General features: G+C 37.0%; 1 protein-coding gene across 1 annotated transcript; it reads left to right on the top strand.

Annotated features, from left to right (window-relative positions):
• Window positions 1–91: 91 nt before the first annotated feature.
• Window positions 92–26,211, top strand: PLGRKT (plasminogen receptor, C-terminal lysine transmembrane protein). The gene is made up of 4 exons (XM_009890656.1): window positions 92–172; window positions 20,168–20,298; window positions 21,296–21,405; window positions 26,090–26,211. The coding sequence occupies exons 1-4, from the start codon at window positions 92–94 to the stop codon at window positions 26,209–26,211; spliced, it is 444 nt and encodes a 147-aa protein (XP_009888958.1).
• The last annotated feature ends 1,787 nt before the right edge of the window (window positions 26,212–27,998 follow it).

The following is a 27,998-nucleotide window of genomic DNA, read 5'->3' as shown; positions in this document are numbered from 1 at the left end:
GAGGCCGAGAAGGGCCTTCCGGCGAACCGCCCGCTTTTCTCGCCGCGCCGCCGGCCTCACCTGTCTGGTCTTTTCTGCGCTTCAGGGCACGATGGGGTTCATCTTCTCGAAGTCCATGAACGACAGCCTGAAAGCTCAGCAGGAGTTTATGCTCATGAACTCACGGCTTCAGGTAACGCATACGCCGGCGGCGGTGCGGAGGAAGGTGACCCACGGCCCGCACAGAGCAGGGCGTGCGGCTTCGCCCGCGGAGGTTTGCTCCCCTGCCAGGGTTAAAGGTGCTCCATTTACCCACTCCGCCAGTTACGGTGTGGTCATCTAACACAGCCGGTTCAGATGTGTAAAGCACCTGCTCTCTGGATCTAGCAACTTCCTCGGAAGTCTGTGTGAACAATCTGGAGAGGTAGAAACTACCCTTATGGTAGCGAGACCCTAAAAATACCGTTTAGGAAACTTAACTTGAACAGTCGCCTGAAGCACAGCTGTGCTACTCCAGAATTAAGCAACATGTTAAAGTGAATCAGTAACAGCATGGTTACTAACACATGGATACTGTTCTCTTAAAATATGAGTTAAGTATGTTTCAACTCTTCCAGTATACAAAATCTTTCCAGAAACTCTTTCTTTAGGTTCAGTTGGGTAAGTGCAGTTTTTCCACATTACTAGGAAGCCATTACACAGCTGTTCATTGTTCTAGAAACCTTAGACTAAATAGGACATAGGAGATTGTTTATTCCTTCTCATAAAAGAATAAAATAGCAGCAGAGAAAAAGAAAGAAAACCAGTTGGACTAAGGTTCAGGAAGTTGTGCTGAACAGAACTTACAGTATAGCACTAGTTACAGCTTTCTGATTTGTTGTTAGGTACCTTATGATCTGTAACTGGTTTGTATACTAAATGCTAGAATGCAGTCTGAAGAACTTAGCTGAAGTTTGTCCCTTTAGTTTTGCATTTAAATTGAATTCAGGTAAATTGTAAATGTTTGACGTAGTGATGGATGAACTTCCAATTTACTAAGTTGCCACTAGATGGCATATTCTAGTTTTCAAAGCAGCGTGCAGCTACTAGGTTTTGTAGGATCACAAATAAAGCGAACTCTGTAGGTGACACTGAAAATGTGGCTAGGACAGAGAAAGATAGCATAAGGAGAGATAATATAATAAAATACTAGATAGCTCTTAACTGCTTAAAGAAAATCAACTTTTTGCAAGGTTTTTAAATGTCCTTTTCTGTGTGTGCTGGGTTATATGTTTCTCAGATACAACCACAAGTTTTGTGTACTAACAATTTATATTTCTTTTTTTCACTATACAAAGGGGCCCCTCCCACCCTGAAAGTGTTTTGGAAATCCGAATGACAGGAAGGTTTTCAGTTAGAACGATGATGATGAAATTAAAGTGAAGGCTTGCTTCATCATCTGCTGGAAGAAATCAGCATTTTCTGAAAGAAAATGGCTCTGCTCTGAGTTTGGGGAGAGTGTAAGGAAGAACACTGCCAGTTGTCTTTTCCATATGTGAGTAAAAGCTGAGATGTGTCTGGAGTCTAGTGTTACACAGACTATTTTCAGGCTATTTGTGGAAAATACTATAGCCTACTTTCAGGCTATTTGTGGAAAATACTATAGCCTAATTTGTTTCCTTTTAGACAGAAATTGTAACTAGAAATACCCGGAGAAGTTAGGTCATGCTAGGACCAGAATGAAATAGCTTAACTAAAAGCATTAGATATTCTCATATGGTGAAATACTGGGATCTGGATGCTATCAGTTCTCCTACGTTGCTCTGAAAACCATCATATTTATGAATAAAATAGAAACTTCCACTTCAAGCAATACACTGTATTTGCTATGAGAGATTAAAAAATACCAGTTTGTTTTAAACATAAATCTATCCTGAAACAACATGTGAGATCAAAACCTCTTAGAGCTTTTCATAGCTTCTGAATGTACTTTGGAGTGCCCCATGATTATAATGTTGAGGAAATAGGGTACTGTTGTTACTCCAAGCCAATTGGTGTGGATCAAGAAGTCATCAAAACTGTTTTTCCTATCCTTACTAGCAATGACGGTGTGACACTGCTCAGAAATGAACTAGTAAGTCTTTGAGTTGGCCTGGAACAAAACACAGCAGGTGTTGGTGACACAGTCAGAGTCTGTGAAGGCTTCTCCTGTTCTTTGTGGTGAGGAGGAATCGTAAAGTTACTGAAAATTGTTTGGAAAAGGATTTTTGTGCTATGAGTTTCCATGACAGAACACTTTTTTTTTTTACTTTTTTTTTTTTAAAAGAAAAAAAATATGCTCTCCTTTGAATAGAGAGAAGATACAAAGCTGTTCAGTGATTGACTTATCCTCTGTGGAGGATTGTAGGTTGGAAGGAGACCGTTGCAAAGATAGGAGAGCGAGTAACATGACAGAAGTTGATAAAGACCCCTCCAAATCCCAAGGCTTCATGGATGCTAAAGCTTGGTCAGTTTTAGAGTTGCTGTGATGTGTGCTGACACCCAACCCAGCTCAACTACTTCAGAATAAGAGAAAGTTAAAAAATGTTCTAAAGTTGTGTGCATATTTTTTTTCTTTATACTCTTCTTGGGATAACTCTGAAAAGAAGGGATTGTGGCCTTGTAAATTGTGTCTTAATGCTTCTTGGAAGAATAATAAAAACCCAACTGTCAGTTTGCCTTGATACTGAAGGACTTGTCAATTGTTTGTATTGTCTTGGTCTGGCTCCAGAATGAAATACCAGTCTGTATCAAGTGGAGACTGTTTATGGTAAAAGTTTGTTGAGGCTTCATTTTTATCATGAGTCTGCTCCTTAAAGTGTAACTTGCAAAATTCTTTCCAAACACTTAGTATATCAGATCTACAGCTCAAAGCCTAGCATATGGCCTTGCTAAGTGTTTTTGGTGTGGCTGAATGGGTAAGAGGAGGTTCCAGATCTCAGAGCATTTATAGCAGATTATTTATTTTCATGAGCTGTGTGGGTGCTCTTAACACAATTAAAAGCAAGAATTTTGTGTATTTCTTTTGTTGAAGTGCTATGTTCTGTACTTTCTGTTCTGTTTAGACTTCTATTCCTTGCCATTTTTTTTCGACAACCCAAATGTATACCTTGATAAAGCTATTTGAATAACTATTTACTAAGAAAGCCATTTTCAGATGTACAAGGCAACCTGGAAAAAAATACACATTTTGAAACTGGCAACTAAGAATGCAGCAATATTTGTGGCTGATCGTTCATTCCTCAGTGTGGATTAGAACACTTTCTTTTAGGAAATTGGCTTAATTCACATACTTTGAGACTTGCTAAAGTCTTTATTGTGATGAGACAGGCTTAAGTATGATTAGTGGATAATATAAGTACATTGTCTTCAAATAATTAAAAAATATTAAAACAACCTTGTATAATCTGTATGTAGTGTTATTTAAAGTGATAAGCAAAATCGTGGTAGAAGGTCATGCAACAGAGCAGATTAAAATTTAAAATTTAATTTCCTATTGTTAATGAATTAGATTCTAGGACTATACAGAGCAAAGCTTACTAAATTAACTTTGCGCTACAGAAGAACATTTCTGTGCTGATGTGTAAAAGGCATTCTAAGTGCAGCTTAAAGACTTTTACTTTAGGATATAGACATAAAAAAGCCTAAGCTCTCCTGTGAAATTTTTGTCAAGCTTTCTCATGGATATAGAGGAATCAAAAATGCTTTTTTGTTTTGAATGGAACCCAACCAACTCAGTACTATGCCACTCCCTCCTAGCCCTCCCCCTCTCAACCCCTCACCAGGTTAGATTTTAGTTTATGCCCTGCTGTTATAAAGGTAATACTGCTTTTGGTTCTAAAAAGTTGCTTTTCCTTGCTTTGCTTGGGAAACTCCAGACAGGGGAAACCAAGTCAATTACCAGGTTTCCTGTATATAATCTGTAAGTACTCAGTGAACCACACAAAAGGTAACCCTTCAAAGAAGGAGGCTGAGATTTTGTTTTATAAGGGTTTTTTGGGGTTATTTTCCCTGTGGTATTATGAGAGCTGAATGACATGAAGATATCCTGATGTGTATGGGAATAATACTGGATAGTAAACGGTGGTTTCTAGTCTGTAAAATTAAAAAATGTAAGTCCTTGTAGGTTTTGAAATCCTTGGTAACTGTTTTCAATTATACCTCAATGTGCAAGGTGTTTTCTTACTTAATGAGAATTTTTTCGTTGAAACTCCACAAAGCATTGGTGGTACACCGAGTCTTTTAAAGACAAGCCTTTTTGCTCTTTCATATATTAGCTTACAACATCATTAATAATGACATCTGAATTGATGAGTTTTGCTCTATCTTTTTGTTTTAACATGAGATGACCAAAATGGGAAAACGGTGTCTGACTGATTTGTTTGTGATATCTTTATGTATAACAGTTATACCTAAGGGATTAAGCACTCTCTTGAAGCTGTCTAGCTATTGAAGTTTTCACCTAGATACTGTTGTGGCAAAACTGTACAAAAAGCAATGAGGAGAAGGAAAAACACTGTTTTTGGTCAGAGAATGGGAGAGAATAATCTCTTGTATAGGGGACTGCCTGGTGAAGTGAAGTAAATGAGGGCAGGTCAGCTCAAAAAACCAAGAATTGCATAGCTGGAGTTTAGGCCATGTGGAAAAAATTAATTCCTAGCTTTGTTGAATTGCTAAATGTGATACTGATCGTGTCCTAAACAATGAACTTCTTTCTCCAACAATTTAGAGTACAAGAAATTCTCTAAACTATCACAGACCGTTTTTACTCTGTTTTTTTTTTTAAAAAAAAAAAACAACAAACCAAACCAGAAAATGAAAAACCTCTGGGTTTTCTCCGAATGAAACAATAAATCACATTCCCTCATCCTAAAAAATTGTTCCTAGTATAGCAGCACAATAGGAGCATTTTGCTGTCACAGCAGATGTTAAGTAAACAAGTCTAGAATATATCTGGTCCTTGTGGAAGCTTTTATAGTGACAATGTGCTGGAGTTTCTGGAGTGTTGATGGTTCTGGAGAAAGGAGGCCTGTACATGCACAAGTACATAAGCAACAAGCAGGAAGAACAAGAGCTGTTTCTGGTCCCAAAACTGCAACATCATGGTAATAACTGAGATGTGGTAGGAGAGCTCATGCAACTGGAAGTCATGAACAGATGCAAGCTCCTCAGGAAGAAAAGGTAGGAAAGACAAGAAGTGCAGCCCATGATGTGAAGGAGTAGCTTGTGGGTTCGGATCAAAGGAGAGGCCACAAAACATGACACTGGTGGGAGTGTGCTGCAGACCACCAATCAGGGTGACAAAGTACTGCATGTACTTTAAACATCTTAAGAAAGCCTCTGAATTACTGACTCTGGTTCTTATGAGACTTTAGTTTCCCTAACATCTGCTAGAACGGCCATAAAGCAGGAGATAGGAATTGAGTACATTTCTTGAAAAAGTGAGGGATGACTGATACAACTAGGTACTGGATGGGCCATCCAGGGCTTATGCACAGCTGGTTTCTTAGTCACAAATATGGAAGAACTGATTTGGCAGTGTAATATCAAAGGCAGTCTTGGTTGTGGTGGCGAGATTGCAGTCCTGAGGGGACTGAGGAAGGCAGGTAGCATAGAGCAGACCCTGGACATTGGGAAAGCAGATTTTGTCTTATTCAGGGAAATGGTAGATGAGATGGCATATGAAGCAGCTCTGGAGGATAAAGGAGTTCAGGAAAGCTGATACGTTTAAGGACAATCTCCTCCTAGTGTCCCTGGAAAGACAAAGACCCTGGCAACAATACAGGCCGGGGGCTGACAACTGTGGAGCAACTCTGGAGGGGACACTGGAAGACAGCAACCAGAGCATAAGCCATCAGTGTGCCCTGGCAGCAAAGAGAGCCAAAAGGATCAACAAGGAGGGCTTTATAAGCAGTAGTGCAGCCCGTAGGTTGAGGAAAATTACTGTTGCCTTCTGTTCAGTGCTTTGTTAAAAGCATTTATATATTGCATCCATTTCCCCACCCTCCCCACCCCGCCCTTTTCCTCCACCAGTATAAGAAAAACGTGGATGAAAAGGAGCAAGTTTAGCAACAGACCATCAAGGTGGTCAAGGGCTTGATCACTACTTGAGAGGAAGCCAAGTGAGCTGGACTTACTCAGCCTGGAGAAGGATCCCTTCTAGGTGCAGGATCCAACAGCAGCTCCCCAGCAACTGTGAGGTTATCAAGAAAGCAGAGCCGGGGTGCTCACCACAGTGGATTGCAGGAGGGCAAGAGGTAGTGGGTATCTGTTGAAACAAGATGGGGGGAGCATTTCAGACTGAATATAAGGAGAAACCTTTTGCCCCACAAGGACAACTCAGCAGTGGGGCAGAGGCCCAGTGAAGCTGTGCAACCTCCATCCTTGGATGTTTTTAAGACCTGACTGGATAAAGCCCTCAGTAATCTGGTCTGATCATGTAGCTAACCCTGTTCTGAGCAGGACCTGCTGAGGTCCTGTCCAGCCTGAGTTTTTCTATGATGCTTTGACCACCATCGAAGCAGGCACAGACTGCAGCCCACTTTATTTTATGGGTCCTGTGAGGTAGGATTTCCTCACATCTGCTTCTTCCCAGACCGAGAATTATGAAGAGTTACTGCTTGATGTCTGCTCTCCTGTTGAGCACCACATGCATGGCGGCAATCTGTTGAAACAAGCTGTGACTTGGTCTAACTTTTAATTGACTGTTGTTAGATAGACTTTAGGTATGTGTAAATGATACTGATACAGAAGTAACATCACAAGGAAGGAAATTCAGAATTAAAGCCTCTGTGCCCTGCATGTCAGGTTGCAAAAACTAAGCAAAAATCTGGTTGTCTGTGGGAATACTTTACTTGAAAGAGAATTGTACAATGTCCTGTATATTTTGAAAGTTTTATAACACACATTGCTATATTCACAGGTAAGTTTCCCCAGCACTGCTTGATGTTACTAATTCAGCAGTAGCACATACATAAATCAGTCAAAATCAGCAGTTCCAGTAAACAGCTATAACCATTATTTAAACAAAACTTGTAAAAAAGTCTTGCTTTAAGATTACAGCAGGTTGGCTCTGCCAGACTTTCAGGGGCAGATCAGACTGCTAAGAGTGGAAGACTGGAGGACTGGAATTCTTGAAAAAATGCAAGTTTGAGGATAAAGTAATACAGGAGTAGCCAAAAATCACTGAAAGTGCTGGAAAGAAAAGAGACTAGTTAGTGCTTAGGGCATATCATTGTTTCTGTGGCTAACAGATTTTTTATTATGGTTGTCTTGGGATAGCAGTTCAGAGTGATTTGGAGTTTTGTTCGGTTGAGTTTTGTTTTTTTTTCCCCAGCAAGAGAATTCCTTATCAGACAAAAGAATAATTTGCTCTGTGGAAAAGCATAATTGTATTCAGGAGTCAGAGATAATCCTCCAAATTAATCTTTGCTGGGAGCCACATAATCTTTGAGAAAATAAACAGGCTAGGAAAATAATATACTTCTGACAAATCATGTATTTACCCATAATAAAAATGTTTGATTATAACCTCCTGTCTGCAATATGAATCTCTGGATAGTCTCACTCCCATTCTCCTGCCATCCCTCCTCTCTCCCTATTTTATTATGTCAGACTGTAAAGTGCATTCTTCTCCCCAGGTAATATTGGATAGCCAGGAAACAGCCATAGATCTGCTTTCATAGCAGTTAGTCTTTGGGAGTTTATAGGCTTTCTCCCTGTGTAGGCATGGGAAAGGTTCCATACTTCTTGGTGAAAAAAATGCCAATATCAAATAAGTAGAGGTTTATTTTTCTATTTTGACAATGCAGTGCAATTACATCTTCTTTTCTGAAAATCCATGCCAGCCTCTCCTTGTTTTTCAAATCTTTTCCCTTTTGGGGGTCCTCAACGTCATAGAGGTTCATTTTGAGCCATGGGAAGACTAAATTATCCTGTTCTAATCAGGGCCAACTGATAGCAGTTCAGTTGGCTCCTCTGCAGTTCTGTACCTAATTAGATACATTTATGCTTCTTTCTCTATTTTTTTCCCTTGGTGGCGAGGTTTTTTTGTTTGTTTGTTTGTTTGTTTTCCCCTTGTTGTAACAGCTCCTTTTGAAGCTTTGGCAGTGATGCAAAATAATAAAGAAAATAAAAATGAGGCCTTTTTCTGCAGTTAGTGAAAATTTTTAAGTTGAATAGCAGGGCACATAGTATAAAACATTGCTAGGGAAACTCATTCTCCAGTGCAATAGTGCATACTTCGACTTTTTAAAGATGGAAAAGAATATAGCAGTTTCTCTGTAAATGAAACATTTTATTGGAGAGAGCACGGAAATGCCAAAATGTATTTGATTTCTGCAGATTCTGTACCTGTAGAAATAACTTACTTAATTCATTCAAATTATAAATCACAAGATTTCTGCTTCTCAAAATGACTCTTAAGTGTTCTGTGCTTTCATCTGTTCTTCAGCTCTTGCCTATGGAGAAAGATGTATGCATTTTATACTGTATGTACAAGCTATGGCACATGCATTCATGATTCAGCTTGATGTGAAACTGCTGTTGACTCTTTTCTATGTGTGCAAATGGTTCTAATGCTCTCCATCTCATAAGAATAAGCTTTGGAACATTACTAATGTTAATGTGTAAACATTCATTTCATTGGACTGTAAGTTGATGTTACAAAAGATGTGTAACAAAAGTATTTGTATTTGGAAAAACTATAAAAAACTCAGTGAAAGCATAGGTAAATGCAACTTAATATAATATTTTTTCTTTCCTCTACACTGTCAGCATTTGGTTACAGGCAGAACATAGCATGATTGCATTACTCTGCTGCCAGGGTTGTATTGCCCAACAGGTGTGCATTGAATGGCGGTAAATGAAAGGAACAAGGCAGTTTTCATGTTCAACAATTTGTCCTTAAATGTGAAATGAAAGTATAGAAGTACTCTGCAGCAAGCTTCTTAATAGACCACGTCTTATGACCAAATTATATTGGATTTTTTTTTTCTGAATTAAAGTAATAATAATAGTAAAAAAATAAAGTCAGACTTATTGTAAGTGATGGAAAAGGATCTGAACATTTCCATTTATATCCAGACACTCAGCAGTTTCTCAAAATAATTTCTAGCCATAATACAGTGAAATGTTGTTTGTGTAAATTTTTAGATTGGAGGGTTAGTTTAGTATTCTGATTATCTTGATGAATTGGAAAATACCTGAAATAATAGGCAATGGTATAATAGATAATAAAATAAATACCAGTCCATAGCATTATATCCAAGAAGGAAAAGTTAAATCAATTGATCAAGTGTAAGTGATTAGACTTTAGGAGCTTAAAAAAGACCTAGGTTTTATATACTTGTGTATAAATATTGGTATATTTTAATATATATATTTATATACTGACATATAAACTAAATCAACAGCCCAGATTCTTGTGAAAAGCAAATGTGTTTGTGGATTTATTAAACAGGGGATAAAATTACTCAATTTGCACTGCTGATGACTTTGCTGGGAAAAGATTTTGATGCTTCTTTTAATGAGCAGACAAGCTGTGGGAAGTTCAGAGCATAGCAGTAAGAGTAATCAAGGTGTTAGAACCTATGAGGAAAGGATGACAGAATTGTATTTGTCTCATGCTATAAACATGTCTGTTATGAATTTTAAGTTTGTGTGAGTTGGTGATGTTTTTTTAATTGACTCATTTTTCTCATACATCCTTCTAGAGATATAAAATCTTTTCCATTACAAAAGCAAGCAAGCAATAATTGGGATAAACATTAGGAGACTTTGAGTGCTTAACTGTCATTATATGGGTTACTAAGAAAGGCAGTGAAATCTGTCACTGGTGGTCTTGATTGGCATAAATAAATGTCTGTTTCAGCTGCTTGCATTCAGGCAAACTTTAAAGGACCTCTGAATATGCTTTCCAGCCTTATCCTCATGACTATGTGAACACAGAAGCTGAAGTACCCCAACAGAATGCAGGTCCAATTAACTGAGGGCTGGCTAATATGTAACAATTCTTTCTTCTAGATTTATTTTGCACTTAACACTGTTTCTTCCTTAGCAACATCTCTATTCCAACCTTAAAATTTTGAACCAGCTTGAACACATAACTAAGTGTGATAATTTTATTTTTTTTTTAAGTACAGAAAACACCTGTTTTTCAGGACTTAACACTGGGGTTTTGTATGAATGCTATTATTGTGTTACCAGTGAGATTTTTATCTAGCAAAGATTACAAGACGTTGTAACTTCAATTATACAGCTGTTTTTTATTGGTGTTTGGTTTTCATCTCAATGTCTTTTTGAAAATGTACACAACAACTGTAAAGTTTATATATGCCCAGTATGAAATAAGTTTAAACCATTCAACAGGAATTCTAAGTTTGTTTCTTATTGCAAAGTATCTGATAATCTAGTTATCCTCCTAGTGGTTTTTTAAGTTCTTGCTTTTTAAGAAACAGAAGTTGCTGTGGTAACATGTGGGACAGGATATAGCAAAAGAGACAGCTGAAACATTTTAAACATTTGTTCAAGTGAAAAATGAGATTACTTATTTAGCATAGATGAAGTACAAGCAGTATTTGTACCTACATGGTTAGGAAGATACATGGTTTTTATACAAACATTTACACCTTCCTTAAGTTATTGTTTTTGTGAGAGATGAGTTGAATAATGAATTCTGCTGTCCTTAAGATATATAAGATACCTGACGCTTAGCTGAACTTCCTTCACTACTTCAGATACTGAGAATTTTGTGAGGGAGAGATGAGGAAAACCTGACTTATTTATCAGGCAGGTTGATGATCTCCTCTGCCCTAGCTGGGAAAGAATTTGTATTTGAGAGGAAGGTTTTAGGAGCATAATTTTTATTTCAGATAAATTAAAAACGTATTAAGAATGGAAAGATGCTATTACAAGATAGGTCAGTAGGAGTTTGATGATTTATCAGTTGATTATAAAGTGAGATGGCTGTTGAAAGGCATACGTGTGCTTTATTTTGGCTCTTGGCAGGAAGAAGAATGGCTAATGTTAAAATGCCAATTATTTTCTGCATAATAAAACTTCTTTTCATGCTTTATCTCTTTTATTGATCAAAAAAGAAAGAGAACTGACACATGATTCTGCATAGGCTGCTTTCTACAGAGTCCTTCCTATGCCTAATAAAATTTTGTGTGATGACATTCTTTCCATCTGCAGATTTGCCAACTTATCTTAGTTGGTAAAAGATCAGCCACCTCCATGATGATACCTGAAAAAATGAATTTTTCCTAATGTCTTAGATATTGAGTAATTTTCTGCAAGATTTTGTAAGTCTGTAACTTTTTCCTCTCTAAAGTTTTCACTGACAGTTAGTCAAAATGATTTATTTTTACAGTTCCATTACAATGAAAACAATTGTTCCCTTTCTTCTGTGTGGAGTAAAATGTAAGCAAGATTTCCCTTTCCTGACTACTACCATCCTTCTCCCTTTGGGGTGGGAAATCGCTAGATTTGTTTTCTATTGACAAGATACTAGTAGTGTTTATGGCATCTCTAATGCATTTGTCTTGAAGCATTAGAAAAATTGTTTTGCCCCTTAGGTCATCTGGGCTTAATTCAGGAAATAAATGCTCTCTGGTAACAATTCTATATCCTTATTAGTTTGCGTGCATCAAATGGCACAGAACAAGATGAATGATATCTGTACTGAAGAAGATTAGAACAATCTATCTCACCGGAAAAAAGCCAGTTTGGTTGATATTAGGTGGGAGATTGTATGCTTTGCCTGATCACTGTAAAGAAATAAATGTGGTCGTTTACAAAGAGGAGATTTTAATAGCTATTTCTAACATCCAAGCACTACCAGGAAAAGATGCAAACCAGACTGATTGCTCCAGTTCTACGAGTCTTTTTGCTGGGGAATATATGTGACTGGTACACATTGTTGTGAATGGAGCTTTCTTAGGTAGAACTTTTGTCTTGCTTGGAGGTGCACCAGCAGCTAAGCCTTACACCTGTAGGCTCGGTTTGTTGGGGAGATTTAACTGACTTCAAAGAAAAAATGCCTTCTGAATCTGCCTCCTTTAACGCTATGAGTTTTCCATAGTTCCTTCCTTCTTCGTAGAGCAAATCTACCATTTTAGTCTTCTGCTGTTAAGTCCACTGAAGTTGAATCTGGCCATTTACTTGTTTTTCTATGAAACGCTATTTCTTGAATGCTAAGTTTAAGATAAAAAGGGGGGTGGGTGGGTTTCTTCTGTTTTTTATTTTGGATTCAATGCTCTGAGTCTTCATTTCTTTTTTAAAAACAGGTTTATGGGGCACACAAGGAGCATACCTAGAGGCATTGTTGAGGGATGGGAATAACAAATAATAATAATTCTTACTTATGCAGTTATTAGTCAGATTTTGAAATGACTTGATATTTTAATGTTAACTCTTTTTCTTACACTGCTTGATCTTTTTTACTATTCTTACACCATGGATACCTGTTTTTGACATAACTGACTATCCAATTACTTTGGTTTGTCTTTATAGAGCTTGTATTAAACTCCTGAGAATTCTAAACACTGATAAATGTGCCTTAAAACTTTGCTTGCTCTGTAGATAAGATTATTAAATGCGGGTGGAGGACATCCTTTTTCACTCTGTTGTATTTTTGTTGCACATGGGAGAAGCATGGAAATGCTAGGTTACTGCCAAGAAATCTTACTTTCGTACCACAGTCCATTGGACTGAGCCTCTTCTTTGCGCAGCTTAAAGCATCAAATGGATTTAGGTGCTTTTGATGTTATTTTCTTTTTATATGGCGTGTAATTCCAGTAACTTAGTGACGACAACAACAGGAATATAAAGGATTTTTTTTCAGGGCAGTTTAACAAGCATTCTGGCTTCAGGCTAATATTGTTAGACCCCTTTCTTTTTATGATAGGTCTTAGCTTGTAAATATTTTGTAATGTGTCTTTGCACTTGGAAGCTTTAAAAATTTTTATTTTTAGGGAGTGTAGTTTCTTGCAGTGCTAATAGTTTTAATTGCTCTGTGTACTTGATGTGAAAAATATTTGCAAACAAGCTTTGAAGCAGCAGGATAAAACATTTAAGTCTGATTTATTTTAAGTGTTTGATCTAGAGGCCCATTTCCTGACACTTCTGTGTGCATGCTGGTCGTAGAACCAAGCAGACTCTGCGTAATTATTACAAGTTATCATCTCTCTATTACACTCTAGTGGCTTACAATGGGGGTGTAAACATAGGTATCGCTATTCTATTTTCCATTTATTTTTGCTAAACAACCATTTGCCGCAGCTTCTGGTTTTGAACATTGATTAGGAAGGATGACACCTAGGACGAGTCACATAAGGCTTTAATCTTTCATCTGCTTATGAAATGTCAGGTGCATTGCTACTGCAAGAGGTTTGTGAAGTTACTTAGCTATACTGCCCGCACACAAACTTTTATATGTGTTTTGTAAGTGATTTGCAGATTTTTATATGTGTGACTGTCACATTTTTTAAAAATCAACCCTTGTTTTCATTGTGCTTCTGAGTACTCAGAAGTTACTAGTTGTTTAAAGAATGCTTTCAGAGTCTCTAATCACTGAAAAACTATAAATGAAAATAGCCTTCTATTACAGGCACAGTAGCCATTGCCTATAACAGATGTGCAAGAGATTAGCCTCTGACAGAACTGGAGGTTCTTTTAACATCAGTGTAAGGCTATTCCAACAGTTTCTTCATGTTTCTCTTTTCTTGCATTTAGATAGTGAGTTTCACAACTTAAGCAGACACAGTATATATTTACATGGCTGATAATTCCTTTCGAGGTAGATCAATTCCTTTTCTGTCTGAATATCTGACCAGGCTGTCAGCATAATTATGTCTTAATGGTGGTGACATGAAATACAGTTCCCTATTGCTCAAGCCAAGTGTTTGTCCTGCTCAGTATTTTAGAGGGGTTGGGGAAAACAGCGTATCTACCAAGAGAGCCATTAAATACATCAGGTTGCAAACAGAGGCTTTACCCAGGGGTGGTTACTATGTCTTTGTCTCTCCAGATAAATCTTGACCTGCACAAAATACATCAAAGAAATTGTATTTAATACACATAAACAGTGAAGAGAAAGCATTTTGCACTGACTCTGCTTTCCATTTCTGTTAAGCCTTTGTACACCACCCTACATCCCACTTGTTTTGCTTTGTGCGTCACCTTAATACAAAAACCAAAGTAACATATATTCCTTCCTACAGCATCTGAACATGAAACAGAAAGGCAGAAAGAAAGAGAGAAAACAAGCTAAGAGTCTAAAATATCAGAATTTTCCGATGTATCTATCAGTGCTGATGTGGCTTGTAATCTAGAGAGAACTGTTGGGTTTTTTTGCAAGTTGTCAAAGTTGATTAAATGATTTCAGATGAGAATTTTCTCCCACTGGATTTTAATCAATGAAATAACGGTATAAATGCTCTTTTCTATGGTTTGACATCATTGTGACAGTCTGAAGAATAGTCAATAGAAATGATAAGGATAGTTACAACTGACTAGTTTATTAGCATTATCAGTTTCACAGTAACTGACCTTTTCTCTCTCTGCCTCACTTCTCTTCATCTGTCATGTTTCATTTTGTCAGATTGATTTCCTTTTACTATAACAGTTGGTATGTGGCAGACTTCAAATGCTAATCAGCCCTTACAGTTTCTCATATGGTGTTGAGAAATTACTAGCTGTATTTAAAGAAAAATGGGAAAGTTATTTCTAATTGGGTACTCCTGATAGTGTTATAAAATATAAAATGTTACTTGCTGCTAGGACCCTTTTTATTATGAAACCACTTAACTTAAATTTTAAAATTACATGATCAGTATTTATTACCAGTAAAGAAGTTGCTACTGTCATTTAAGAAAAAATCGTTAATTATGGAATTAAACTTGCAGAAATTTGTGTAGGTTTTTTTAGATTATGATACCAACTGTACTTGTATATGTGACTCTAAAACATGGTCTGATTGTTGTAGGATGTGATTTCTTGACAGTGATAGAAAAGCATACTTGGATGTGTATCCATGCATCCATAACCCAACCTCATCTCTCTTGCACCATGCACAGCAATCTGGCTGGGAAGACTACAGCATCTCCCTTCCTCCTGTGGTAAATCTGCACCTGAGACTCTTTACGTGACTATGCTTGCATAAAAACTACAAGTAAATAGTCCCTAGTGATGTTTTTTATGGCTATAAAGATGGAAGGCTTATGTATTTAAAATTAAATGGAATTTATTCCCTATGACATGGCAGTTGGATGGTGAGCTGTTGTTCACCTAATGTGTATGATGTGTACCTGTGGATTGTTTCCTTAATAATCAACTTCTCCCATCAGTGAGATTATTCTAAATAAGATACAGTATGCCTCTGCTCAGTTTGAATGATAAACATTTTTTTAATCTTATCACCTGTAAAGTTCTATGTATGAAGTTATGGTTTGCAGTAAAACAAATACCTACTGTTCTTAATTCTTGCTTCTGCTCTGCTGTAATTGGGAAAGAAGTCATCTTAAATGTCATTGCAAAATAAGTCTTAAGGGAGTAGGACTTAGCCTTTGTCATAAAATCTGCATGTTAATAGGCCAGAAGTCTTCTCCACCCTTTCACTACCCCAGCATGGCTGGCATTTTCAATAGAACACATGCGGAGGAAAATAAGACACAATTACTAAGAAATTAACAGCTGAAAATGGGATATTGATTTGAACCACAGTCAAACATGATTTGGTTTTTTATCTTTCATCTAATTTGGAATCATCTTTTGTGGTGGACTTCTCTACATAGATCTGCTTTCAAATCCTGACTTGCTTAAGGTTAACATAATCTTAATGTAATAGTTTTGCCTTATGATCTACCAATAGTTTTTCCATGTAAAGTCAGCATATCAGGCTATCCTGGTCATTCAAAACTGTCAGAGCTCAAGATGTTCAATTCAGATTGGCATGTTAAGTGGGTAAGCACAAGGATATTGCCCCTGAATTTTAAAAAAATTTGTAAGATTGAGATACATAGAAGTTGCTTGAGTGCCCATGTAGGTGCTTAATTTTGCAACTTAGAGTATCCAAAATTCATTTTAATGCATCTCTCTCTTAGTGTCAAACATTGCTCATAAACCTATTTAGCTGTTCAGACGTTGGGTTGGGACATGTTATAGCAGTCTTTGATGCCACAGGGTCGGTAGGTGCCCTGCCTTATGTCTGCTCTGTCAGAGTCTGCCAGAGGGGTGTTGCCTGCTGTGCTGAACAGGCGTTGCTGGAGCACATGTGTGGAATGTGACGGCAGCACTAACACAAGACATTCAGCAGTGCAGTGGCTAAGGTGCTCTCTAAAAAGAGCTCAGGCGTACTCCAAACTGTTTTTTCTACAATTATTTCAGTAGGTTTAACTTGTGCGATGAAACAGGATGTTCTGGGACAACTTTAGCCATAGCTGTTGCCCAGTTTTCTGTTTCCTTTTCCTTAAGGAAAGCTTGAAATCCAGTGAAGTCAGTGGGGAATTTCCCTGTAACACTTCGACTAAGTCTCTTCATTATGCAGATTCCCACTGCGGTCCTACAGCTACAGCACTATAGTCTTTTGTTTTGGCAAGATGAAACTATGCCAAGTCACGAAACTGATCTTGAAAATGGAAAGCAAGAACGAAGATTTTTTTCAGAATAAAGGGCAGAAAAAAGGGCATTTCTGGCAATTGGGAGTGGTGTTCCTGGGTTTGGCATAAGATTGCATGGATTCAAAGAGATTTTGGAACACATTTAGTGATGTTTGTGTGTTGTTATTAGATTTTCTCCATATAACTTATGACTAATAAAAACAGATTTAAAAACAAACCTCTGCAGCAGTACTGTAGATTACTTACCATCCCTAAGAACATCTCAGTGCTTTCTTGGTGCTGTATTGTAAGTTTGTGGACAAAATAGATCTTGTATAGTAAACTGTTCATTGTAACATCGTGCAACTTCAGTAATAGCATGAATTAAATTATTAATTTAGCCAATTATCACTAGATCTACTTTTTACTGCCTTCTGTGCATTAAGATTCCTCTGAAACCTTTTCTTCTTGGCTATACCACATTTCCCAACATACACATAAAACTTATCTCTAAGATTCATCAGTCTAAAGTCTTCCTTCAACACATCTTCTCTTAAGAAATGAATTTAAATAGAGTATTGTGTTTCATCTGGGTAAGATTTTACATCCACATGGAAGAAGTTTGCTCAAAGGAAGGGAATTATGAGCATTTTTCTTTGTGTTTCCTCCCCCCTTATTTTTGGATTGGTTATCATGTAGAAAGTTGAGGGTTGTTTTTTTAAGTGAAAAAAAGAAGACCCTTCTGATTAGAAAAGAGTATGAATTTTCATTTGATTGTGTTATCTGGCTGCTGTTTATAATATACAAAACAAGTTGTTTTCATTTATAATAAATTATTTACATAAATTACTTGCAGATATACATGAAAGTATCCTTGGGCTCCTGAAATTTGATATGACACGCTCCTACAGAAAAGTGTTTGTTTGACCTTAGTGTCTGTGATTTAGTAATAATCTTTTTCTTTCAGTACTTGGATTTTAAAGAGCTATCAAAGTATAACTTGTGTGCAGGGTTTTTTTGTTGCTTTGTTTGTTTGTTTGTTTTTAAAGAACTCATGATAGGATCCTTTAGTTTACTCTTGTAGATTTAAACTTACAGCTTTCTTTTTAATCCAGTGCTTACTTCTTTCTACACTCTGTGCATATTAAACTGTTTTTCTTCTTCTCCATTGTTTCCTTTTGGCAAGACCTATATTTCGTCAGTATATCCTTGTCCCACTTCCTCCCCATGTACTTCTTCAAATTGAAGCTCATTTAGGGTAATACTGTGCATCTTGGAAGCGTAGGCTCCTTATCTGTGCTGACAGGCAAACAAAGCATCCCTTAATACTTTTCACACATGTGCAAACTACACACATAATCAAAATTGAAGGGGAAAATAGAGATCATTAAATTAATATTACATGTCACTATTTTGTCTTGTCACGTCAAACCTCAGCAATTTACCAGGCTTAGGATGCTGGGGACCGCAATGGGGCTAATTAAGGGGCAGCGTGGTTGTTTACTTTAGAATTTCCAAGTGTCTCATAGGTGACAAAATAAAATCTAATTATTTTGATATTTTATTAAGTGGTTTGCCAGCCATTATATAATATATTCTTCTGAAAAAAGCAATCTGAAAATTATGGATATCAGGAAGGTAGAGCCTGTTGATATTTTTTGTGAGAACAATTGCAATGTAAGTCTTGAGGAAAGAGAAACAGATGAAGCAGTATTGTGAGACTACAGCAAATGTTGTTTTTCCTACTGTGTACAATTATATGTAATTAGATCTGTCCTTTTTTTATTATGCTGTCTAAAAAATTAATTCTACCTATCTAGGTACTGAATGAGCTTGTAAATAAGATAGCAAGATCAACATAGTCTGAAGAAATAATTAGTAACAATTTAACAGAAATTGTTCTGTTCAGGCTAAATCAATGGTAATGGAGATGAATAAATGGGTGGGAACCTTAAGTAATTACAAATCCTTTAAATTATTCTTGAATTAGAAAGCAGTAGAAAAGAACAGATTTAATTACTTTTATAGATGCATGAGAAGAGAACTTTCTGAATTCTCTCTTTGTTCTTTCTTTTCTAGAATACAGTTTTTTTAGGCAGCTGGTATTCTGCTTCCTGTATGTTGTTGGACTTTTTATGCAATTTAGTTAGCTAGGCTAGATATACCAACTCAGATACTCTGTTTTTTCCCAAAAAATGAGATACAAACATTAATGGGAAGAAGCAGACTTCTTACTGTGTTAATTAAGTTCTGTACTTAGGTTTCAGACTGCTTATTTTTGGCACAATTCTTATTTTTTGCATCACTCTAAGGAGGAAAGACCATTGTTCTTTTTTTGGTGTTCCATACAGTAGAGAGGAACTTTTTAGAAATAATTAATTTACCTTTATTTAATAGAAATATACTAGTATGTTTAGATGAGGCATGTAATTTTTGTTAAAAAAAATCTAATAGTCTGCTTTTTTATTCTTATGCACCGTAGAATGTTCTACTTTGATGTGTGAATATATTGTCTGGATTGTACTTTTTGTATTATTGTTTTTAATTTTAGTTACCGTTCTCATGGACTTTTGGTATGTATTCCAGGATCTTTAAAAGATCTGGTATTTTTGCTTTTTTTTTTCTGTATTTGTAATCGATGGGGTTTTGAAAGAGTTAATAGCTTTATGATGCATCACAAGGAAGAGAAGTCCTCAAAGGGCAAAGAGGTGTCAAGATTGACTCTAAAGATACTATCAGCTAAATTAAAATCAAGCAGAATAAATTGGAAAATAGCTGGATGGTACCCTTTGGATGACCATGGAAATGCAAAGGTCAGAGAACCTTAACCTGGGGAGTGCTGCTGAGACTCAGGGAGCTCTCAATACCAGTGTTAGCACTGGTATTTTGTTTTTCTTAACCTCGAGAAGCAGCATTAGAAAGACTCTGATTAAAGCATTTGCTAATTGACCTAAATGCTTTCTTGGTATAAACTATTCTCAGTTATTACTGAAGAATAATTCAATCTCAATGAAAAGCTATGAATGACTAAATAAAAGAATAAAAAAGAAACCTTCTGAGTTAGTGTTTTGGAGTTATAGAATCACCAAATTGTTTTGGTTGGAAAAGACCTGTAAGATCATGAAGTCCAACCATTAACCTAGCACTACCAAGTTACCACTACACCATGTCCCTCAGCACTGCATATACACGTCTTTTAAGTACCTCCAGGGATGGTGACACAACCACTTCCCTGGGCAGCCTTTTCCAGTGCTTGACAACCCTTTCTGTGAAGACATTTTTCCTAATATCCAACCTAACCCTCCCCTGGCACAACTTGAGGCCATTTTCTTTTGTCCTATCGCTTGTTACTTGGGAGAAGAGATCACCTCCCACCTCGCTACACCCTCCTTCCACAAAGTTGTAGAGAGTGATAAAGTCTCCCCTAAGCCTTCTCCTCTCCAGGCTAAACTACCCCAGTCCCCTCAGTCACTCCTCATAAGACTTGTTCTCTAGACCCCTCCCTAGAGATTGACTCAGTTTTTATAGAAAACAGATGACTTAATTTTCTTTAACCTCTCTTCTTTCTTTAGCTGGAAAGGCAGCTACTGATGCAGAACCAGATGAGAGAGAGACAAACAGCCATGCAGATTGCTTGGACGCGGGAATTTCTCAAATATTTTGGCACTTTTTTTGGACTTGCAGCTGTAGGTTTAACAGCTGGGTATGAAGTTTATTTCCTAACAGAAAATATAACTATATTAAATTAATATTTCTATGACGCTGGATCTTCCTTTTGCATTGCAACAGGTAGTTATTTTTATCTAGTAACTGCTCAGAGGTTGATCAGATGACAAAGGGACTCTGATTTCTGATGTGTTTTGTTCTGCTTCCAGATGTGTTTTGGTTATGTCTGTACTGCAGACTTATGTAAAAGCAGACACATGTGAACTGACAATAAAATTGTACAGCTGAGGTACCAAAAGTTCAGTGTCAAATAAAAGTTGTGTGTGGAACAGGAGGGATTGTGTAAAAGCCATGCTATTTTCTGTTCTGTATTGTGATTTAATGGACTATTAATGAGCAACAAATCCTCCACCATCTGGGTTTTTTAATGTGTCAGTGAACAAGTGGACATATTCTGAAATCTGTTCACTTAAAATTTGAATCAAGAGACTCACCCAAGGGGAAAAATCCCTGGCTAATAAAGCTATATGCCATGGGGAGGAAATTGCCTTATAGGACTTTTGTTTGTTAACATGTTTTTCTTGTGCTATAACATGATTACAGGCAATGTAGGAAATATTTGTGGTTTTCTGTACATAGTACAGATGAAATGCATCTTATGCATTATGCGTTCTCTGTAGACTCAGATGCATTTGGAACTGAAAGTAATTATCTTGGTTGCTAAATGTTGCATGTGTCTGGATGGATATGCATGTGCACATGCATGTGACACATGTTAGATTATCCCATTTTTGTTAGATATACTCAAACTCACTTGAAGCATTTTTTTCAATACACTCTGGTTGACAGTTGAGCTAGAAGGCAAGCAGAAGACGAATGCTTCTGAGGAAATTGAGACTTGTTCTTCTTTGATTAGAAAGGGTAGAAGGATACACTAGTCCTAGACAGTCAAGGTCAATCTAAATGAAAACTGTGCTGAATGTCCTAAATAATCTTATAGTTTCCTTTTTTTTTTTTTTTTATTTTTTAAACAGAGCGATAAAAAAGAAGAAGCCAGGAGTTTTACTGCCAATAGTTCCCTTAAGCTTTATATTTGCCTATCAATATGACATGGGCTATGGGACACTGTTGCAAAGGATAAAAGGTATGTGTATATAAGTTCACCTGGCTTAATATTTCAGATAACTTCTTTTTAGAATGGCTGGGAGAAAACTTGCACTAGATTTTCTCTTTTTTTCTGGAAAAAAAAAATATCTTACTTTTTCATTTCTTTTCTTCTCTGTTACGATCAGGTACTTCCCCTGTCAAAAGTACCCTACTTTTACAGCTTTTCCCTCCAGTTAGGACTGTTTGTTAATTTCTCCTCTCTTGTTTCAAAAAAATGTGAAGGCTATAAATACCGGTGAAGTAAGCATTGCATATTTGGGAGAAGTGACAGATCTAGTTATTTGCTTCCATATACCACTCTAATGCTGCTGTTTTGGCAAGAGGTAGGGATCTTAAGTGCAGATAAAGGGATGCAGACAGGAATCATGCCCTTATACCTTCGTGACCAACCACAGTTGTCAGCTGATCATCTTGCCACAGTGCCCTGCTAAGATGGAAAAGAGAAAGGCGAGTCTCAGAAACCGGTGTCTTGCTTCATAGTTGTCAGCCACTGATTAAGTGATGGGCGTCGAGGATTACAGAGGTGCATTTATGTTAGCTCTGATTCCTAGGGAAGGAGACAGTGTTCACTGTAAGAGAAGACAGCATTGGTCCATGGTTTGTCACCTTCACAAATCATCTTTGTTAACTGGCTCGATTTTCCTGTCTGCTATTGACACAAACATACTGAAACAAAATATACATTTGTTTCAGATCTTGGTCTTAGCTTCCAGATCTAAGAGCTAGGTTCCCTAACTCTGTGTACTTAATTGAAAATAATGATAGATTAATTAGAGAAACTCTGAGATATTTCCTGCTGCATACAGGTGCAAATATATTCAGGTGATGGGGCAATGCCTTTCTGTGAGCATTTCCTAAACCCTGTGAAATACGTTTCTCTGGATTTTAATGTGAAGAGGCAGCTAAGCACATGGAGAAACACTGAGCGGCTCTTGGAAATCAGAGTGTTGAAAATGATATTAGTACATACAATGCAGAAGGAACAGTTGGAATTTAGGATTTGTTAATTATTTTTTTTTAAATGACCTCATGTTCATTCCAGAATTTTGAAAGAGTGAGCATGTCATAATACAAACCCCATGGCAAGAGTATGCAATGTGTTTCCTGAGGACCATGTGGTCCTCTATAGGTTGAAGAGGGGCAATGTGTTATCCTGTTGCTTTCTAAATAGGAAAAGTCATCTTCATAACTTCAGATCCACTAGGGCAACTTCAGCAGTATGTGACGCTTGTGAAAAGGTTTTGGAGAAAAGAAACTATGGAGCCAAGTGAACAATAAGATAAAATGAAATATACCAAACTAAGTCTGTCTCTTCCAGGAAAAATAATTTCTCTTTTCCAAAAGAAATGTAGTAGATCTCCTATAAACTCATGAAAGCATTTAGTGTGGTATCACATGAAGATTAAGTTAGCATGAAGGACATGGAAATTAGTAGACAGGTAAGCATTGGAGTAAAGAGAAGATGTCAAAGGTTTGTGCTTAAAGAGGAAGACTAGGTTTTAGCAGGGTTATTAGCAATATTCCTCAAGATTTGGTCTGGACCTGCTTTTGTTTTTTATTGAACTTATAATTAGGTTATACTAATCAAATCTGTGGATGACAAGCTTGATTGTTGTCATCAACAGAGAAGAAATAAACTGTAGTACAAGAAGAACTGATGACCTGAAGAACTGTGATAACAAAATAGGATTCAGTTTGATAAGGAGGTCAGTGAGAAGCTAGAGACTGATAGGGGTGTCTACCATTAGAGCCCACCAGCTGGAAATGACAGAAAAAGAGAAAAACCTGAATGTATTAGGTGATCACAGAATTAGTATAATCTGGTAGTGTGATGAAATTATGAGAATCAAGCAAAGTCTAGAAACACCAAGTGAGGTTTCCTAGTATCAGAGCATGGTTGAGGTTGGAAGGGACCTCTGGAGGTTGTCAGGTCTAACCTCCCTGCTCAAACGGGATCACCTAAAGCCAATTACCCATAAAAAAGTCCCGATGGCTTTTGAATATCTCCAGGGATGGATATTCCACAACCTTAGTACAAATAGAGAGTATAGACAGGAAGGTATTGATGCAGGAGAACAGTAATACATTCCTTGGAAATTTTACATAATTTGGATCACTTCTGTATGAGGAATCTACAATTACTGAAGAGTTAAAATTATCAGGGAATGCCAAGCTGCCTTGCAAGAGAAAACGAAGTGATTAGTTTGTTTAGCCTTGTAAAAAGACATGAGAGATTTGGGTCTACAGATCCTACTTACAGGATAGGATAAAGGAACGTAAGAGAAGGAAATTAAAGTAATTACTATTATCAGCACGAGAATAAGAGGAAGTGGACTAGCCTGAATGAGTCTGGGCTGGAAATAAGAAGAAGGCTTGTAATTATGTGGAAATCAGGTTCAGGAGTTCATTTTTATTTTAAGATTAAAATTAAGTAGTTGAAGAGAAGGTTTTATGGCACAATTGACCTGCAGCTACAATACTTGTTTTTATTACTCAGCTGATCCCTGTCACCGCTCCCATACTACTTTCTCAGCCACTTCTCTGCTTGCCCATGTATTCCATGGTGCATGCCATACTACATTTCTCTGGTGTTATAATGAATGTATACACCATTCCCTATACTGTTCCCTCTTTAACTGTTCTCTTTCCTCCAAGGTATGCCTGTCTTCAGCCTCGTAGCTGATTCCCTCTCCCAAGTTAATCTGCAATTATTTCCATGCTGCACAATCTTCTTTATATCTGAACCACCTTGACCAAATAGCCCTGCAACTGCTGTCCTTGATGTTTTGGAATCAGTTTATACCCCTGTTTCTCTGTTTCTCTTTCACCAGGCATTTTGTCTCTGTTCTTGCTTACAGTTAATTTTTTTCTTCTGTCTCTAGCCTACTTCTCCAAACATTTTCTCATTACTTGCTTATTCTCCCACATAGACATTGGAGGGATTTTTTTTCCTTCTTTATAGCTTGGGCTAATTAACGGAAAAACTGAGGACATATAGGGAAATACCTGTTTTGAGTTCTGCTTGTGCTGCTGAAAAGTCGTAAGTGTGCGAGACCCATGTAGTAGAACTGAATCTTTTGGGGATGGCAGGGTTACAGAACAGCCCGCGGGTGCATGGTCTTTTCTGAATGGCTGAGGACACTAAGAATCAGTCATGGACCTGCTATCTGTATTCTTGGCCGTGCTGTTCTGCTTTTCCTCCTAGTCCAGGTACATATTGCTGGTGTTTTTCAGACAAATTATTAGAGGAGGGAAGAGATTATGTAGCCAGCCTCCACCTGCACAGAACTTCTCCACTAAGGAATGAAACTCTGGCTACCTTCTCCAAGATTTACATAGCTTGTTGCTTGTATCCTGAGCCATGTGAGAAGGATGGTGACTAGGCAATCTGCTTTAGTGCGTCTGAGTGACAGACAGAGATTTGACTATCTGTAACACCTCTCTGTCACCTAAGATCCCTTGCTATTACATAATCAAGTGCTATATGCAACTGAATGACACTGTGTTATTACCAGTTACTGAGAGTGGTAAGCAGTGTCACCCTGTCGGATATTACTGATGTGTGGAGATCCCAAGCACTGTAATACTACCAAAATTGCAGTTGGAGGTTTCAGCATTGAGACCTGTTTTAAGGACTAACCACAATCTAGACTGCATTATAATATTCAGTGAGGTTTATTGCACATAAATATAGCTTCAAATCCCTGCCTTAATGATCACCAAGCTAGGAGTTGAGGCATAGGTAAACAAGATTGTTGGCGTTGTACCAAATGGGATCAGTCAAAACAAACACATTCTTTGGCTAATCTTCATCCTTTCTTATATCACAATCAGACCACCACAACTTATGTATGATGTTCAATCTGTATCTTTGTTTTTTTGGATTCTCTGTCCTAGATGTTTTCATTCCAGCCTTACCCAGAGCATTCTGCACTCTGCAACCTTTCCCTGCTATGCTCTTAAGACTGCATGTTTAGGTAATGGTCTTAGCAGATCTTTTTGTGGGCAGTATGCGTTGACCAATGCTTCTTCAAGTCCTGTGCTACCTATTTTCTGCCTGTAGCCTGACAACTTTTAGCCTAGGCCTGAGACAAGAAGAAAATTGTGCCCAAATATGGTATGTCTAGGATACTGCGTACAGGGAATTTACTTGTTAAAGCTTAGGTACACTTTTATGTGTACGTCTGATCCACCTCTTCTCAGATTCCTAATTGGTCAAATACTGTATGGGGTTAGTACAAAGTACATGGTGATGCCAAGTCCTTGCTGTATCTCATGCCTCCAATTAAAAACATGTGTGTAATAAATCTCTAAACAAGACATTACTATAACTCAGTGTAGTTTTTAGGAGAAAGGAGCCAACAGAAACAGCAGCAACAACAGCACAATTAATTGTTTTGGCTGAACTTCTTTCAAACAAATGCAGCGTGAGGCAGATATTCAGTTCAGACCACTTTGGTGTGCAGTTATCCCACCAGTCCAAAATTCCTTAAAGACAACTTTAATGCTACATTGGCATCAGCTCATTTGTAAAATACATTGTCGTTGTGGCCTAAACAAGAATAGCTTAATCAGTTTCTGTTTTTTTTTTTTTTAATTCTTTTTACTTCCTTTGCTTGCTCGCAGTAAGGGTGAGAAAATTAATTATTTTTTTTTTTAAGGTGAAGCAGAGAACATATTGGACACACAGAGCACTTTGCTAGAATTGCCAAAAGGACCGCTTAATTATGAAGCACTGGAGAAAATCAGAAGATCTCAGAGCAAGTTCTTCATAGAAAAATAGGAAGGTGGTACTAAAGCTTAATACCTGAAATGTGATTGTAATACTGGTTGTGGACATAAATGAATCATTAAAAATTTGAGAAAATTATGAGCTTTTATAAAATCAAAATATAATTCATTTTTTAAACCAGTACTTTCTAAAGCAATGATTTTTATATTGTATGTATCTCTTGAAAACATCTATTGTTGCTGTAGTATATTTTTCTTGTTTAGAATTAAATATTGAATTTCCACTGTCTAGAGTCTGAAAATAACTTTTACCTGCAGTAAAATATCTGGTACTGACCAAGATCACTGTAATCAACCAAAATAAGTTAATTGGTAGTTACAAAATTGTATAAATATTATCATAATTTTCAAATATATTTAAGGATGCAGAGCTCAATTTGAAGTCAGGAATAGACAGGGAACTTTGAAAAATAAGACACTTTTTATTTGCTGTTCTTTAGGCAGTAAACTCACCATCTCTGCTTCAAATTCTGGAATAAACAGCTTTTATCAGAAGTCGGTTCAGAAGTAAATACGTCACTTGCTAACTGTGTGTTTTACTCTTAGGAAAAACTGTATTAAAGTATGAGCAGAGATAATTTCTCAAAAAGAGAAAACAAATTATGTAGCTATTTCCTGAATCTTTTTCATGCTTGTTTGACATTCTGAAACTCAGGATAATTTGTTTACATGAAATCAGAGTTTCACTACTAAGATGAATATTAACTTAGGCTAACAGCAAGCAAAATTATTAATGTATGTTTTTGTAATGGGTAGATCCAAGGGGCCTTACAAGTACTGAAAAACTGAGGGATTTTTTGCATGCCTTTAGTCTAGCATGTTATATACTGAGGATATAATTTTGGTATATTTTAGCATTCCAATGTTACACTTGGAAAAATTGCATCTTTCTGTATTGGAAATCTTGTTTAAAACCAGATTATTTTGTGTTTTGGATGGAAACTCTTCCAGCATTAATCTAATTGTGGAATGAAAAACAAAAGCTTAAAAAGCATGTGATAATGAATGAAGTCTAAGTCTGTATTGAAAATTTGTTGAGTTAAAAATTAAATTCCAGCTGGAGATAATGCCCCGAATCTGTTTTTGAACTTGACTAAAATTAGAATATTGTTACAGTAAGACACATGAAATTAATAGCACAGTTTCCATAGCTGTGTAAGATTGATTTCTGAAAGTGCATTCACTTCTGTGTTCAATCACTTCTGTAATTGGTTCTGTCATCACATGTTATTGGTGCATACAATCTGTAACAGATTTCAACTGTGATGCATTTTAATGTGCAGAGTGATAAAATGGGTTCTAATAGCTTGTTTGGTTGTAATAGCTTAATCTACATTTTGACTGTTTAGGATTTAAGGCTTTAATTTTTATTGGCTTGGAAGGTGTGCCTCAACTCAGCCTATGGTGCTACCCATGTTCTGTGAGCACACAAAATGCAGCCCAAGACCACCTCACGTTTTCTGCCTGTCCTGTAACATAATCCCTCACCACTTGCTGCTCTATTATGTACTACTCTTAGGACATATGTATCCCTTCTTACTTGTTTTGCTTTGAGTAACAGATTATCTGCTACGTTTCCTCCGAGTTCTGAAGTCCACCTTGCTTTAATTTTGAAGAAGTTGTAATAGCCATTTATGTTTTGATCTCTGTCATCTATTGATACTCTTTCTTCCAAGAAAGAAAACCAATTAAACCATCTTGTTTTGGTAGTTGTGTTTCTCCACCTGTGCATTTTAACCCACCTTTTAATCCTATGAAAGACATTTTTACAAGTGAGCA

The sequence above is a fragment of the Charadrius vociferus genome, unplaced genomic scaffold, assembly GCF_000708025.1.
Source record: "Charadrius vociferus isolate BGI_N301 unplaced genomic scaffold, ASM70802v2 scaffold188, whole genome shotgun sequence".
Taxonomy (NCBI): domain Eukaryota; kingdom Metazoa; phylum Chordata; class Aves; order Charadriiformes; family Charadriidae; genus Charadrius; species Charadrius vociferus.
This window is presented reverse-complemented; position numbering and strand designations above follow the sequence as displayed.

Bases quoted from the DNA above. Each gene is read 5' to 3' on its own strand.
- PLGRKT (XM_009890656.1), top strand. From the start codon at position 92: ATGGGGTTCATCTTCTCGAAGTCCATGAACGACAGCCTGAAAGCTCAG. The intron at 173-20,167 runs GTAACGCATACG...TTCTTTCTTTAG, and splicing joins TCATGAACTCACGGCTTCAG to CTGGAAAGGCAGCTACTGAT. The intron at 21,406-26,089 runs GTATGTGTATAT...TTTTTTTTTAAG, and splicing joins ACTGTTGCAAAGGATAAAAG to GTGAAGCAGAGAACATATTG.